The sequence below is a fragment of the Heptranchias perlo genome, chromosome 21 (assembly GCF_035084215.1).
Source record: "Heptranchias perlo isolate sHepPer1 chromosome 21, sHepPer1.hap1, whole genome shotgun sequence".
In the NCBI taxonomy this organism is placed as follows: domain Eukaryota; kingdom Metazoa; phylum Chordata; class Chondrichthyes; order Hexanchiformes; family Hexanchidae; genus Heptranchias; species Heptranchias perlo.
Window position 1 is genome coordinate 9,651,881 of NC_090345.1, and position 15,199 is coordinate 9,667,079.

The following is a 15,199-nucleotide window of genomic DNA, read 5'->3' on the forward strand; positions in this document are numbered from 1 at the left end:
CTCCACCACCCAGAAGAACAAGGGCAGCAGGTGAATGGGAACACAATCACCTCCAAATTCCCCCAACACGTCCTATACTATCTTCACTTGGACATATAGCACCGTTCCTTCTTTGTCACTGGATCAAAATCCTGGAAATTCCTAACAGCATTGTAAGAGCATCTTCACTACACAGACTGCAGCAGTTCAAGAAGGCCCACCACCACACTCTCAGGGCAACTAGGGTTGGACAATAATGCCAACCTCACAGCAATACCCACATCCCAAGATTGAATTTTTTTTTAAAATCAACTTGTTGCACAGGGAGGGGAAGCTCTAAGGTTGGGACTGAGGCAGATTGTTGGAGTCAAAATAAGGGAACTTTACATTGCATCTGGCAGTACTAGATACTGACTCTAGGTGCCTAACACAGGATTAATCCCATTCTCCAGCAGTATTATCCCTCACCTAATCAGCATATATATCTAAAGTTCTCCCAGCCAACATTGCTCCCTCAACCAAAGCCAGCAGACACATTATCTCTTCATTCATCTCATTGTTGTTTGTGGTATCTTGTATGCAAAATGGCAGCTAAGTTTATTATTAATGCACCTCAAGCTAAGCCACCGTGGGTGAAACAATCATGGCTGTCTGATTGATGTGATAAGAAATTAGTCTTTACCTAATTCACCTAATCATCTTTCCCACCCTTTTCAACTGTGCACTTTACCTTGGTTTCTCAAGTTTAAAAAAAAAATCCCAATTCGATAATTGGACCACTATTCAACCACCAGCATTTTCTGTGATATCATTTTAAGGTGCACCCAACGTGCATGTTTAAATGAACTTTAAATTCTAAAATAATATAAAATCAGGGCAAGATGGTAGGTAGTGTTATCCATTGGGTTACAGGGATTAACTTGATCTTGTAACAGCATCGTTAGTGTCCTGGGTCACTTTTTACCTGTGGGCCAGTTATTTGTCAGATAATCTCAACTGCAGTCAACATTTGTCACAATTTCATTTCCACTGGTCAGTCCAATAATAGTTTTCAAAAAAGGAGAAAGAATTTCTGTTGAATTGTCCCTGAATACCTCATTATGGAAGGAGATATTAGTTTCACTACTGGTTCCTTGTTACCATATTCGATTGTTGATTGAAGACATTTTGTATGTTCCTATTATTCCAGCCCTACACCCATCCAAATTCTCTGCTCTTCCAATATTGGTCTACATCGCGTTATTCCTCCTCCCTCTGCTCAATCATCAGTACCAGAGAGACTTCGACCACCTTGCCCGCACAATCTGAAATTTGCACATCTCTGCCTCCTTGAAAACTAGCTGCAAATTATAACCCTTAGACAACACCTTTGGCCACCTTGCTGGCCTCCCTCTGACATGTCTCCATACTGCAAAGTGTTGTGGGATGTTTTGCTATGCTAAAGATGCTATATAAATGCAACTTGTAGTGTAGAATTGCCCCTCTTGAATTAGGAGCTGCCCACAACCACTAGTCCTTTTATGTGGGAGTTCACATTTATCCCCATTAAGTTCCATCTGCTGTGTCAGCCCATCCAATTAAATTGTCCAAATCCCTTTGAATATTGGCAATCTTCTCTATACTTGGAACCTGGCCACATAGCTTGGTATCATTAACAGATTTTATATGACCAATGTCCTCCTCTGTACCACAGATGATGAACACTGCATTCTCCATGGCTTATATCAGAGCTCAAGGTGCCATGGGACTTAACCATAACATTCTTTTCAACAACATTTATTTTTGACTGCGTGACCAAGGCAGTTACTCAACCTTCCTGCAAATAACTAAGACAAACTGAACTTAGACTTGGAAGTACGTAGTGGAATGCATCACTGTTAAGTAATCCAAATCCATTCAGGTATCCTATTTAAGGAGTGGCGGAAAAGGGGAATACGGATGCATAACAATCAAGTTAGTTGACGATGTCAGGACAAAATAGTGCATCAATACTTTATAAACGGAGTCTTTAAATATTACATAGGAGTTTGCAAAATAGATTTCTATAGCACAAATAATTGGTAACGTGGAGGGGCTGGGAGAACGTTAACAGGCAGCCTGTTCAGACCATTTGGCTCAATTTGTGTGACCTTTCCTAAAACTCAAATGAAGCTAAAGGCTTATAATTATATTTACTCAATCAAGGCTGAGAATTAATTTTTAAATGGCTCTTTTTCATTGTATATTGGGAATGTGGAAAGGTGGGAGAAGCCATGTTGCTGCAGACCTTGTAGCAATGTCCCAATTGAAGATTTTTCCTTTTGCAGAGCTGTGGTGGGCGCCACTTGCAACTCTGCCATCAACAGGACACGGGCAAGCTCACATGCTGTGACACTGGAGATTCTGTAAAAACACTGAAAATACACAGCTGCAGGGGGGGGGGGGGGACCTCTGACAGAAAAAGATTAGTTAATGCTTTGGGTAGGACCCTCCATCATAATTCATTTTCTGTTTTTATATCAGATTTCCAGCTTTTGGTTTTTCGTTTTATCTCTACATAAGGAAGCTGCTCTCTAATGTAGTGACTTCAAATGGGAAGGGGTAGCATTGGTTCTGGGAGTGGGAGCAGAGGGGGTAGAGAGTAAATCATTCCAGACAAAAGCGCAGTGTTTTGTCACAATGTGGCAAGTGTTTGTTTTTCAAAAAAAAATTAAGACTGAGGAACAGGGTGGGTAAACATTACCATCCAATTTTTGCCCTTCCATCTTTTCAATAACTAAGTTTGAAGATAGACATTAGATCCATCTGACTAAATGTCCAAGTAAAAATTCTAGATCCCCATCAGTAATGCATTGTTATAACAATTCTGCCCCTCATTAACTAACAAGGGATCTATTTGTAAACAATTCTGCTGTGAGCAAAAAAGATCACTGATGCAACTAGCATTGCATTTACTAGGGCACCAGATTTAGTCAGCATTTCTCAGATGTACTTTCTCAACTGTCCCTATCCAGATTTTACAAGAGAGATTCCTACTTTTGATGCACTTGGGATGTTCAAGGATACAGAGGAATGTAGTTTTAAAACAGACACCCACAGAGAACACAGGAAAACATGCATCCTACTTGTTTAGGGATAGATAATTCTGTGGTGCGTCTGGGATGGGGCAAAGTTTAGTTCTAAAGCCTGTGTTCATCTAGTCTACCCAATAAGCACTGGGTAAAAGTATTATATTAAGTGAAACAGCATTAGTCCAAATTTTTCTCCCCTTATATCTTTAATTTACTTCTGAAAATATGACAGCAATCAAGCTTTGTTATTGAAAAGACAGAAGGGTAAATCTGTTAAATGTCTGGATCAAAGAGCTAGGATTTCTGAATCAACTGCAGATTTTTCTGCATCCTTAAGTAATATCGCAAACACATCAAAACCTCTTCAGTGAACATCACTGTCAAATGCTGACTCATCCAAATCCTGCTGTGGAACTAGTCTGCAGTTTCCTTTCTCAAATAATAATACATTTTTTTTTTATTCGTTCACGGGATGTGGGCGTCGCTGGCAAGGCCGGCATTTATTGCCCATCCCTAATAATTATAACATGTGGAATAATTAACCTGAGAAGGACATTGATGCAAATATAAATGGGCTCGAGCTGGCCACATACAATTCTGGTGAAAGAAGGGTTTGGGGGACATGGTGAGAGATTAGGGTTTTTCAAACAAAAGGATGAGTGTCAAAACTTTCCTATGTTCCTCAACTTACATGGCTTCCAGGTACACAAACATAGCTGAAAAACAAATTATATACTTCCTACTCCTAATTTTCTGGCTTTAGTATGTTGATTCATGCAGAGGTAGAGTCCCAAAAATATCACTGGCATCTCACAACCAAGTGGTCATTCTTCCTATGAGCCAGAACAGTGTCAGTGGACTATTTCACCACAGGGCCAAAGTTGACCCCATTCTGTCCTCATGAATTATCTACTCACTTCCAACAATGCTCACTGGATAGCGATCAGGAACGGAACCCGCAAGTAATTTTTCCTCTATCTGGGCGAAGGATGCAGAGACAAATCAGAGCTCCTCCATGGTCACTGTGGGTGAGGTTGGCTAACCTAGCATAGGCCATGGATCAAACCTACAATTTACTGGTCTGAATGGCAGTGCCACCGTGTATTTTACCACAAAGCATTTGGTGGTGGTGGGGTGGGGGGGGTGCTGGTGGGGAGAAGAAAGAGAAGCTATTCGATAACATATATACACAAAAATGCAGAGTATAGATTATTAAGAGCTGAAGCAAAATGATTAGGGCTGCAATTAAATCTCAAGTTCATTATGTCCTGCTCCATCTAATAAAAATGGCATAATATTACAACAAAAAATACAATCTTTTAATACCAATACCACTGAGCTGCATTATTTTTAAGTTATTATTTAATACATACAATAGGGCTAGTGTACCAATATCCCATGCCTGGTGACATGCCAGTTTGCTTAGTTTTGACCTGGGTTCTCATTGAAATAACAAAACCCTCACCTTGCCCTTCAGCCAGCTCTTCTAAACACACAGGCATCTTGCAAAGACATTGAGATGGTGTATATTTTGCCCCCCCCCCCCCCCCCCCCCCCCACACGTTGGGGGGGAAAGAAGGGAGAAGAGAGATTATGGAAGAGTCTGGTTAGGAGAGAAACTAATGGAAAGAAAAAGTTGCATTGGCAGAGGTTTGGCAAGTTACCCATTCCTTTTGGCTGGAAAGTAATGTATAGAACTTTGGGGACCGGGGGAGAAGATAGGAAACTAAAGTAATAAAATCAATGTCAACAGGAACGGGGACAAAAATTCAGTTTTACAACACAAGATAATGACACTTCCTTAAGAAAAACCACACCTCCACTGAGACCAACACATTATGTGTCAGCATTCCACGATGTAATTTCAGAGCATAGATTTTTTTTAAATGACATTTTATGGTGAGTAATTAATCTGGCACTTATTTCACTTGTGAGAAAGAGCTTCTATATTTCACTCACAGCTGTGCTGCTTATTCATTGCCAGTTGAATTCACATGGAAATCAGAGACTCAGTTTGTGCTGGCCAAAATTAGACAGTGTCATTAAGCAGATCATAAACAGGTGACTACTATTAAAAAATAAAGTTTGGTTACTCGGAGGAAGCATCAAGCAGTTCAAGATCAGGTATAGCGAAGGTTAGATGTGTAGGTAAAAGGTCTCTCTGAAAAACCCTTACAACATATCAAACCCCAACTTTAGAAGAGCATTTCTTTCTGCACCAGTATGAATTAAATTTCAAGCAACCATGCTCTGAGTAAGTGCTAATTTGTGCCAGTCGTGGTTAATTTTGTGCTGTGGGTCCAAATCGAGAGAAGCTGGGTCAAAGCTTCCCTTACTTCCTTCATTTAGGAGCTTATAGCCAGCAAAGATGGAATTTCATTACGTCAGGCTGTATTCAAACATCTGTTTCAACAGTGAAAGAACAGTGTACTAAGGCACTGTATCATCTATTTCACTTCCCCAAAGTCCATCCTCCCAGTCATTTTCTTCCCTTTTCTCTCTTCCTCTGCTGAAAGACACCAACTTACGCCAGAGCTGGCAGTCTGCCAAAATCTCATCCCATTCTCTAGCCATTCATGAGTTAACCTAGGATGGAGAGTGTTGTCCAGCTATTTAACTGCAGTGAGGCTTGCAGCCAAGCCTGATCGTTGCTTCACCTCATGGCCAAACAATTAGGTACTCCAAGCAGGGATTAATGGACAGCAGACAGGAATAGGGGTCTTGGCTGCTTCTCTTCCTCCTCCCTCCCAATACCAGGAAGGCTTGGTCCAAACACAGTAGCCCAGCTGCCACCAGGAATCAAAGTCTGGGATCCTTGTCGCTCAAAAATGTTATCTGAATAAAATTAGAGAGTCTTTTTATACAGAAAAAAAAGACAATCCTCAACACTGCATGTATACATGTTTATTCAATGCCTTAAAAGAAGATACTGATAAAGTGACATGAAATAGGAGGTTAAGATAAACCCTGCATAACCTGGTAACTATAAGTATTTGAGAAAGACAAAATACTAACAGTTTCTTGATTTTACTGATTACAATAGTTTTTCCAAACACTGACATTCACCCTTTTCTGCAGGGACAAAGCAAAACAGAGCTCCCATGGTCAAACATCTATGGACCATCACCACACAGTTAAAATACAGCCAAACCTCGTTACAACAAACCTCCTGTTACATCAAACTTTTCCCAGGTCCCCAACTGAAGCTCCATTTCATTTTTAATTTAAAAAAAATCTAAGGAATTCAATCCCCTGATGAAACAAACTTCTTTATAACATGCAGACCAGCAGATCCATCGGCACCATTTGTAATGAATTATCTTTCATTCTTTTGCCCCGTTATAACAAACTGCACGGCTGTAATTGGCTTTACCATTCACAGAAGCTCCTACTGCCACCAACATTGCCCAGATGCAAAACTGAAAACAAAAACAACATTAAAAAAAAAACGGGTGAAACATTTTTCCGCAGTCGGTGAAGGAATGAAGTCAGAATTGGAGCTCAAACCTTGGCAAGATGAAGCCCCCCCCCCCCCCGACCCCACCACTGACGAAAACCACCACGGGTTAGTAATAATGAGGTTCCACTGTAATAGCCCATTCAACACAACAGGCCTGAAAAGATGTTTGTTCGACAAACAGATCTTCAACCCTTTGAGCATTATCGTAACATCCCCCCGCCCCCCACCCCACCATTTTCTAGAAATAAAAACAAGATTCCCAAATACTCCAGTTTTTCTACAGAATACTGATTAAGAAATGTTCATGTTATGCATTTAGCATATTCCCAATTATTTATCAATATATAGTTTACAGGACAGCATTTGCCAAACCTAAAATAATCTGTCTTTCTTCTAGCTGGCCAGGAACCCAGCCTGACCAGCTTTTCGCTCTGCATTGTAGTAGTCCCACTGTGACTTTTTTTCTTTAAAACTACATGATTAAAGTGACAGGCCAAATCTGCCATGCTTAATTAGGGTGTAGTTTCCATCTCCTGGAAGGCAGAGTCATACCTTGAATGTTTAAAAAAAAATCTTTTCTTCTTAGATTTCTTGTTCCACAAGGGAAGTCCATACTCAAAGGGTTTATTGTAAAGGACCATTGGGTAACTATGACAATCAATGATTGAACGTCCTGCCTGACAACTCGCCAGAGACAATCCTCCATTCAGCGTTGCGTTACCTCGTGACAACTTCCAGTGTTAGGGCATCATTTTCCCTCTCAGATCCGCCTATTCAACAGGTCAGACAAATGGTGTCAACGCACTTCAGCGTAACTTGTGCTTCACTGTCAAATGGTACCTCTGCTTATTGCTGTTATTATTATACCAGAGCACTATTATGATTAACTAATATTAAACGCCTCTGCAAAAAGTGCTAAGAGTTTTCATATAAAAATTCTGTTATGGTTGTGGCACTCATGGCAGAAACAACCAACAAAGGAAGTCATTTAATACAGAACATGACTCCATTCATGAATGGATTACTAAAACCAGCACTGGAATTCAATTGCACAAAAAGTTTACATCATGTGCGGAATGTATTTTCTAACTTTTTTTAAGCAAATGATTTGAAATTAACATTTACAGAAAGAAAAATGAGAGAAAAATGCACACTGTTCAAAATGTATGATAGACAGAATTTAGAAGATTAGCTTGCGGTGTAGTGTTCAGTGAAGGATTAGCCATATATCCTGCAGTTATCTTGCCTGCAGTGTTGTTGTGAGATGCCGATCCCATTCCGTACGATATTAGGGACTGAGGTACCGAGGGAGCAGGTGGAAGAGCGTGTGCGTATTCCTGTGATGTCACAGACCACGGGAAAGTGCCCGATCTGCTGTATGGCTGGTGTCCATTGTGGTTCGAAACAGAAGGCACGCCAGAACAGTAACAGTTATCCACAGAGCAGACGAGGATTTTGCGCCCACCATAGCCGACTGACTGGGAAAGTACAGACTGCTGGGAAGGCGTGCTGTTGGGATAGTGAGTTGTATTGAAGACTGGACCCGTGTGGACGGGCTGCGGACCGCTGGTCAGTCCCACAATGTGTTGGGAAGAGCTGCAGGGCACAAGGGACTGTGCTGACTGGCCCTCTCCGACAGGCCCGCCCTGGCCCATAAACTGGCTGGCCACGTTCCCAGCCGTTACTTCCAGGAAGCCATTGTCCACAGCAGATGTCGTGGGCATAGGGAAAGCAGTGGAGTGCTTGCGTTTTTCTCCAGCAGCATTGGAAATGTTGCAGGTGTAAGCAGGAACGCTCTGCAGAAACGGTACAGAAGTGCTTATTGTTCCTGTTGGAAGGACAGCAAAGAAAAGCAGGTTACACCAGGAATCTGCAATTATTGCAAATACATGCACACATAGTTTTGCAAGGTGACCCGTTGAAAACATAAAACATTTGGTTTTCTAGCTTCTGTTCTCCCTTGAAAACTTTTCAACACGACAGCAGGCTTTTATCCAAATTACTTAAGCTGTTTATCTTGCTCACATGTAAAAACCCAATTAACAGAGACTCAGAATTACCAACTGCTGAAACATTGCAACACAAGGTTGCACTTGCCTAGGACCACATTCTACCAAACCCTAGATTTACTGAAGGCCTTGAATGTCTCGACAGTTGATCACCAACCTGAATGCTGGCACTCCCTTGAGCTTTCCCAGTTTCTTCACTCACCAGCACTTTAAAGCACACTCATGATCAATATTTCAGTGAAGGTGCTCTGCCTCTCACCGTCTGCCTGAACGTGAAGCAAGTTACCAACTCACCGTGACCAGCTGGGCTTAGTCAGCACCTGCTTGACTCACCAATACTTTGATTCAGACTTCAATTTTAAATGGTGCTGCTAGGTGCAGTGGACACACATTGGCTGCAAGACCAGCTTCTTTCATTATTAGGCATGTGGAGAGTCAAAGGACTGTCACTTTAAAAAACACAGCAAATGCAGAAACTGAATGGAGGAAGTCGCCAGGATCACCACAGTCGAGACAGGTGGGCAGTTTTTTCATGCACTGGCATGTTACTGAATTTGTAGTCTATCAAAACAACTGAATGGCTTTCTTAGCACTCAAAGCATTAATAATCAAATATGTAATGTGGGACTGGAGTCACATATAGGTCAGACCTGGTTACGTGGAAGACATTAGCGAACCAGTTGGGTTTTTACAATCCAACAGTTTTCTTGGTGCCGGCCCACAAATTACCAGATTTGAACTCACACCCTTCTGGGTTGCTAGCTCAGTACCATAGCCACAGTATTACCATACCCATCATACAGTGGGATGCAGGTGAAAACAGTCAAGAGAGCGAAAGGGTTTTAACTAGTATTGATGAAATCATAGGCCAACTACTGACAAAATGGCTGCCTTCAACAGTGATCACAGAAAGTTGCTATTGGGAGATGCCAGGTGACCTGCTTTTGCATTTGGGTGGAAAAAACACTAGTAATTTTCTAAAAAAAAAGTGCAAGTACAATGTCAGGAAACTTTTTTCATGGAGGTTCCCTTTAAATACCAAATAGATTTAAAACCAGCCCATTGTTCAACTGAATTGAACTATGCTGGCTATAGGCAGATTGCTGAAATCTAAAAAACCAATGTAAACATGTCACATTGTAATTACACCTGTGCTGCATCTATTTTGCATCTCCCAGCTCCTCAGTCCATGTTTTGCAGAGAAACTCATATGCTTCAACCAACTCTCTGGTTCCCAAAATGCCATTAGTTTTTGCTATTCATTCAATGATATTGTAAAATCTAGGTATTATGAAAATAAACACTGAATATATAACTTTAAAATCTGAGTAACATCTGGTCTAATTATGCCTTGTACTCTAACCCCACTTTACCTGACAACAATTGGCCGTGACCCCTTGTGTACAAACAGGAGTACTTCTTAAAAAAAAAGTATTACCTTCAAGCAACTTTCTGATGTGTTTCTCCTTCTTAGCAATCTCACTTAAGAAAAGTTTTGGCTGGAGGTGACCAAATTTGGGAGGAGGCAGCCCATTTCCTGTACAAGCTTGAGTCCTTAAAGAAATTAAAAGAAATACACTTTACAAACACAAACGTTTTGAGTTCAATTTTACCAACATATGGTAATTCATGGCCATAACATTTTTGGCAGATACCTACTCAAGGAGTAGTGTGTAGGCAATACATTTTTTCAGGACTGTATCTGTCTGTTCATTAAGTACAGAAAAATATGGTTTACTTCACACTTATTATTCTGACAATTCAGAGCAAAATTAATGTTGGATCCCACCAGTAAGTTTACACTTTTCCAAATCCAGCATCGTACAGGTATGAAAAAAGATTCAGAATCTAAACTTTCTCCAAAAAAATTACTAGATTAACTTCCGTAAACAAGATTCAAAACAGGCAGTGTCATTTTACAAGAGGATGAAAGTGAACAGTTGCAATGACTGTTTATAATGATCAGTAGCAAAAAAATCTGCTTGGCATCCAAAACGATGCAAACTATCAAACTTACACACGCTCAAATCGCATTACTATTGAAACATTTAAAACTAAAGTCTTTACACAGAACTTATTTATTAAAAAAAAAATCGGTCTTGGAAGTCTGTGTTAGGGTGCGACACTCATTCTAGGTTACACTGGATACTACGGAGGAAGTGATTTATTTGAGTCCAAAGTTTCTGACTCGGCCCCTGTATGACTTCATCCCTCACAATGGCAAAATCACAGACAACCGCTATTGTTAACAAGGAAAAAAAAAATTCACAATTTTGTACAGAAAGTACATTCAGCTCATCACCACAAAGCATATCAAGCATAAGACACAGACTTTGGGGTGGTTTAAATTCAATCCTTCAATGGCGCAGAATAGTCAACACGAGTCTTGACCAGCGAAGAACCATAGCTCCATGAGCTATTCACAAAGATTAGAGGCAACTAATTGTCAATGGGTAATCTCTATACATGTGATACTATTCATTCACGAGATTTTCTCTGAATGATCTAGTACTATGGATATTAACTGTAAGGTTACCATGTAAAGATGCACTTTACTGATGATCAAGACCACATATATTTACCAATAAAATGCATAAACACCACAATACTATGGTGCTTTGCAAACCAGTCCAATTCTCTTGGAACATCAATAGTAGAATCAACACTTCATAGAAAAGGGCACATTTACATGAGGGCAGCATTTGCAGGATTTAATTCTTTTATATATATAAAATTTATGGTAATAATGGGATGTGCTTGTTCTATATCAGGGATTGAGGATAGGCAGAATGAATCCTTCAATCAACCTGCAATGTTCAGTTTCCTAGTACAGTAGAGGCAGATTCAATGTCACTATGCAAATACATTTTCAGTTGTTTGAGTCACTGTCTTTTTATATCAGGTCCTTTGCAGCTTTCATCCCTTTATAGTAGTGGATGTGAAACAATGGAGAGGCGGTTGATCAATACCATGTCATATCTATACTATTAAGATTGCTACTTAGGTGCACACTTCCTGTCTGCAAAGCTTTATTTCCTGTGGTCAAATTTCTGTCACACTTCTGTGTCAACTTTTCCATTATAAATTCTTACACCCACATTTATAATGGAAACTTGTCACGCTATAATAGCACCCTCCCACCACTGGTAGTGCTGTAGCACTTTATTGCCCAGTTCCTCAGCCTATAATGAAGAGGTAAACTCTCAAGCTCGAAGCAACTCTACTTCTCTGCTTCCCAAATTGTCCTGAATTTTTCTGTTTGACTCTAAATAATATAAAAATCAATGTATTATATAGAAACAGGAAAAGAATATATTACTTTAAAATGGGAACTGAATTACACCTGCATGCCACAGTCCCATTATCCCCTGCTGCTAATCCTGCTTCACCTGAACACTATACTTGGTCTTGACTTCCTGTATGCAATGCCACAGAAGACTGACGAGAGTATTTTGTGAGGGCATCAAATCAAGTTTGAATAGATCATGGACAATCAAACACAGATCATTCTACTTCAAAGAGCCCATAGTGGCCTTATTCATATTATCCAAATTTGGTAATAAGACAGATGTTGATTTATAGACAAAGGCAATTTTATAAGCAATCCTACTTGTGAATCTAGTTCAATTAGTAGAATTAACATCATTGTTAATAGGACAATGATTAGATTCTAAGTTTTGTAAATTCCAAAACGTACATCATTCCATAAAAAGAGGCTTACATCAAGGCCACTTTCAATACTTTATCCTTCACACACAAATAACCAAATACCTTTCATTCTCTCTCAAGTCATATTGGAAAATCTAACATGTTCATGATATTAATGCTTACCTTTCCAGTAAAATTTTTACCGATTTAGTATTCTGGAACAAAACAAAAAATATAAAGTTACAATAAACACTCTTTGTTTGCGTTTTCTACACTATAATAGAATCACATTTGAAACAAGTGAAGCAAGAGAGAATCTGGGCTTTTCCTGAAAATCTTCTAAAATGTTCACGTCCCGCAACTAAAACTGAATGATTAGACATGAAAAGTTCTTCTGTGATCAATAGACTCTTCTTTAATAATTAATAATCCTTCAGGTGCGGATTCTTGATGGGTACTAGTAGCCTTCTGGTAATGTATCTAAGTTGCCATTCTTCATCACTGTCCAGACTCTTGCATGGTGAGGGGACTATGCAACTGAAGGAGCCTAACTTTGTCCTTGGCTGACATCTAGACATGGGCACTTCCCAGCAGGAATCACAGGACAGTAATCAGGAGCAGAAACTCCAGCTGATTTTTTCCCCTGCCTAGTCTGGGACCCCAGAATGTACCCTTAATGGAAATTTTAAAAATAATTTAATGTGTATCTAAATTTTAAATCCCTTATTTATGGCATGTGTACCCCCAAATAAAATGCCTTTGTTCTAGTATCTCCATTGGCTTGTTGATTAAAGTAACATGGAGGAGGGAAAAGAGGGCTGGCAAAAAAAGAAAATGATGCAGCGACATTAGGAACAAAGTCAGGAACTATGTAGTTATAGCAACTCAACTTGGAATTTAATTCTCTGCTTAATGTTGCTCAACTCAAGAGCATGAATTTAAATAAAACTGTTTTCCTATTAGGACTACTTGTCAATAGTTGGCCACTTTAAAAAAAAAAACTAGCTTTGTGTGTGTTATTTGAGCAAGATCCTTCTGTAAACAGATGATTATTGCAATAAAATTTCAATACCTTCAAAATGAGAAAATGACTAGGATGAAATAATTATAGCCATTCTGTGTCATGTATAATTTACCCCATAAAATTAAAATAGCAAAAGCATAAAAACAAACCAAGCCCCACATCCCTTTTTGCAAAAGCAATTTAACTCCTTAAATGCTGGGTTAAGTAGACACTAAGATAACAGGTTTTTAAACACAAACGCATCTTATTTTTCCTGAAAAGTGTTTTCAAACAAAAGCACCTTTAAGTAAAGGAATGAAAGCATGAATAAATATATACACATACAAGTTTTTCTACTCAATCCACTCACCCTATCTCCAGAGCTGACAGTGAAGAGGTTAACGTGCGTTGTTATAGGCATATGTGTCTGCATTTAAAGTCTGTGGGTCACCTGGATTTCTCCTTTTCAAAGAATGGTTAAAACGCAGTGAAGTTGAAACAGACACGCTAGTAATATCTAACGGTGGCAGCTGGCAACAGCAGCCTGGCAACACAGCACCACCTTCCAAACATGCTATACCACAGGCACTGGGGTATTTGTTCACATCAAGTCCTCACATAGTCAGCTCTTTGATTCCTTCCCAACGGCCGAAATAAAGGAAAGGAGGGGGGAAAACACATCTACTTGGCACAATTCCCAGTGTTAGGCTCAATCACAGCATTGGCAAGGCCTTGCCTAGGAGTACACCTTCAAAGCATTGGTAAAATGGAGAGATGTGCAATATTTATATAATATTAAAAGTCTTCCTATTAACTTCTTCCATTATAAATTCCTACAACCACATTTATACTGGAAACTACCCATGTAAATCAGTCGCATAGTAACTATACCAAGCAATGGCACTGTAATGCCTTAATTTTGTATTTGCCTCAGCTCCTCAGCCTTGCAGAGAAAATCCTATGCTCCAACCAACTATACTTCCCAAAATGCCTTAAGTTTTGCTATTTAATTATAAATAATATAAAATCAAAGTACTATAAAAATAAAAGAGAATGCATAACTTTAACCTGGGGATTGAATTATATCTGCATGCCCTGGTGCAATTATTTCCCGCCCTCGAACCCCTCTTCACCTGAAGACCATACTTGGTCTCAGGTCTGTCTGCAACAACATTAAAGATTGACTAGTTTTACTTTAAAAATGTACCTTCATAAATGAAATATCCTCTGTCCTGTCCCACATTTTTTGGACAGAGTTCAGTAATTTTTTAGCCTCCTCCAGTCGTTCATTTAGATGATGCACTTGTGATGCATTTTCGTCACAGAATTTTGTTCGTGTTTTATCAATCAGTTCCAAAGTCTTCCCCAGATCCTCTTCCAGGATCTGACGCATTTTCTCATACTGAAGGCGCACTTCCTCTTTTAATTGCTGGACTTTCTCCTAAAAAAGAGCAGTGGCAGAAATTATTTAATTTATGCATTCTATATACAAAATCTGAAGCAGTGCAACTGGTTGTTGTGGGGTGGGAGGAGAGATTTCAGATACTATATTAGAAAATGCCAAAAAAAAATCAAAGCTGTAAGCAAATCTAGCCCAATGGCTCACCAGACAGGCCTCACCATCTGAAACCAGTGCCTTCTAGGCTTATCTATGGATGCAGACATCCTGGAAATTGAAGAAGTCTTGCTGTTCGCATAGTCTCGCGTCTGTGCCAATACAAGGAGAGCGCAGGATTTTTTTTTAAATGTGGAAGCACCACGCCTCAGCCTTCTGTTTATCTACTGGAGGTCTCAAATCACCATATGCAATACACAGACAAAAATTGAAATGATTTCACAGCATGTCGAATAGCTGCCTTCTTATATCACAATGAGCTGACATTAATCTTTATAATGCTCTTTGTGCTCAACAACTTGTGCATTAAATACTTCTCATTGACAAGACAAACATGTGCTCGTCCCCACTGTATGTGTTTGCCTTTCCCGAGACATGTAAACACTGTTGTATCCAACCTCAACATAGCTTGTTTGGATGATCATGAATCATCTT

The 15,199-nt window shown here is 39.6% G+C and overlaps 1 protein-coding gene across 1 annotated transcript in view; it reads right to left on the minus strand.

Moving 5' to 3' along the window:
- Window positions 1-6,714: 6,714 nt before the first annotated feature.
- Window positions 6,715-15,199, minus strand: part of LOC137339965 (E3 ubiquitin-protein ligase TRIM8-like) — a 65,368-nt gene continuing 56,883 nt past the window's right edge. Inside the window, exons 3-6 of the mRNA XM_068002076.1 lie at window positions 14,357-14,590; window positions 12,330-12,361; window positions 9,937-10,052; window positions 6,715-8,317 (exon numbers count right to left, since the gene is read on the minus strand). Coding sequence (XP_067858177.1) covers window positions 7,647-8,317; window positions 9,937-10,052; window positions 12,330-12,361; window positions 14,357-14,590 — 1,053 coding nt within the window. The 3' untranslated portion in view covers window positions 6,715-7,646. The remainder of the gene's footprint in view (window positions 8,318-9,936; window positions 10,053-12,329; window positions 12,362-14,356; window positions 14,591-15,199) is intronic.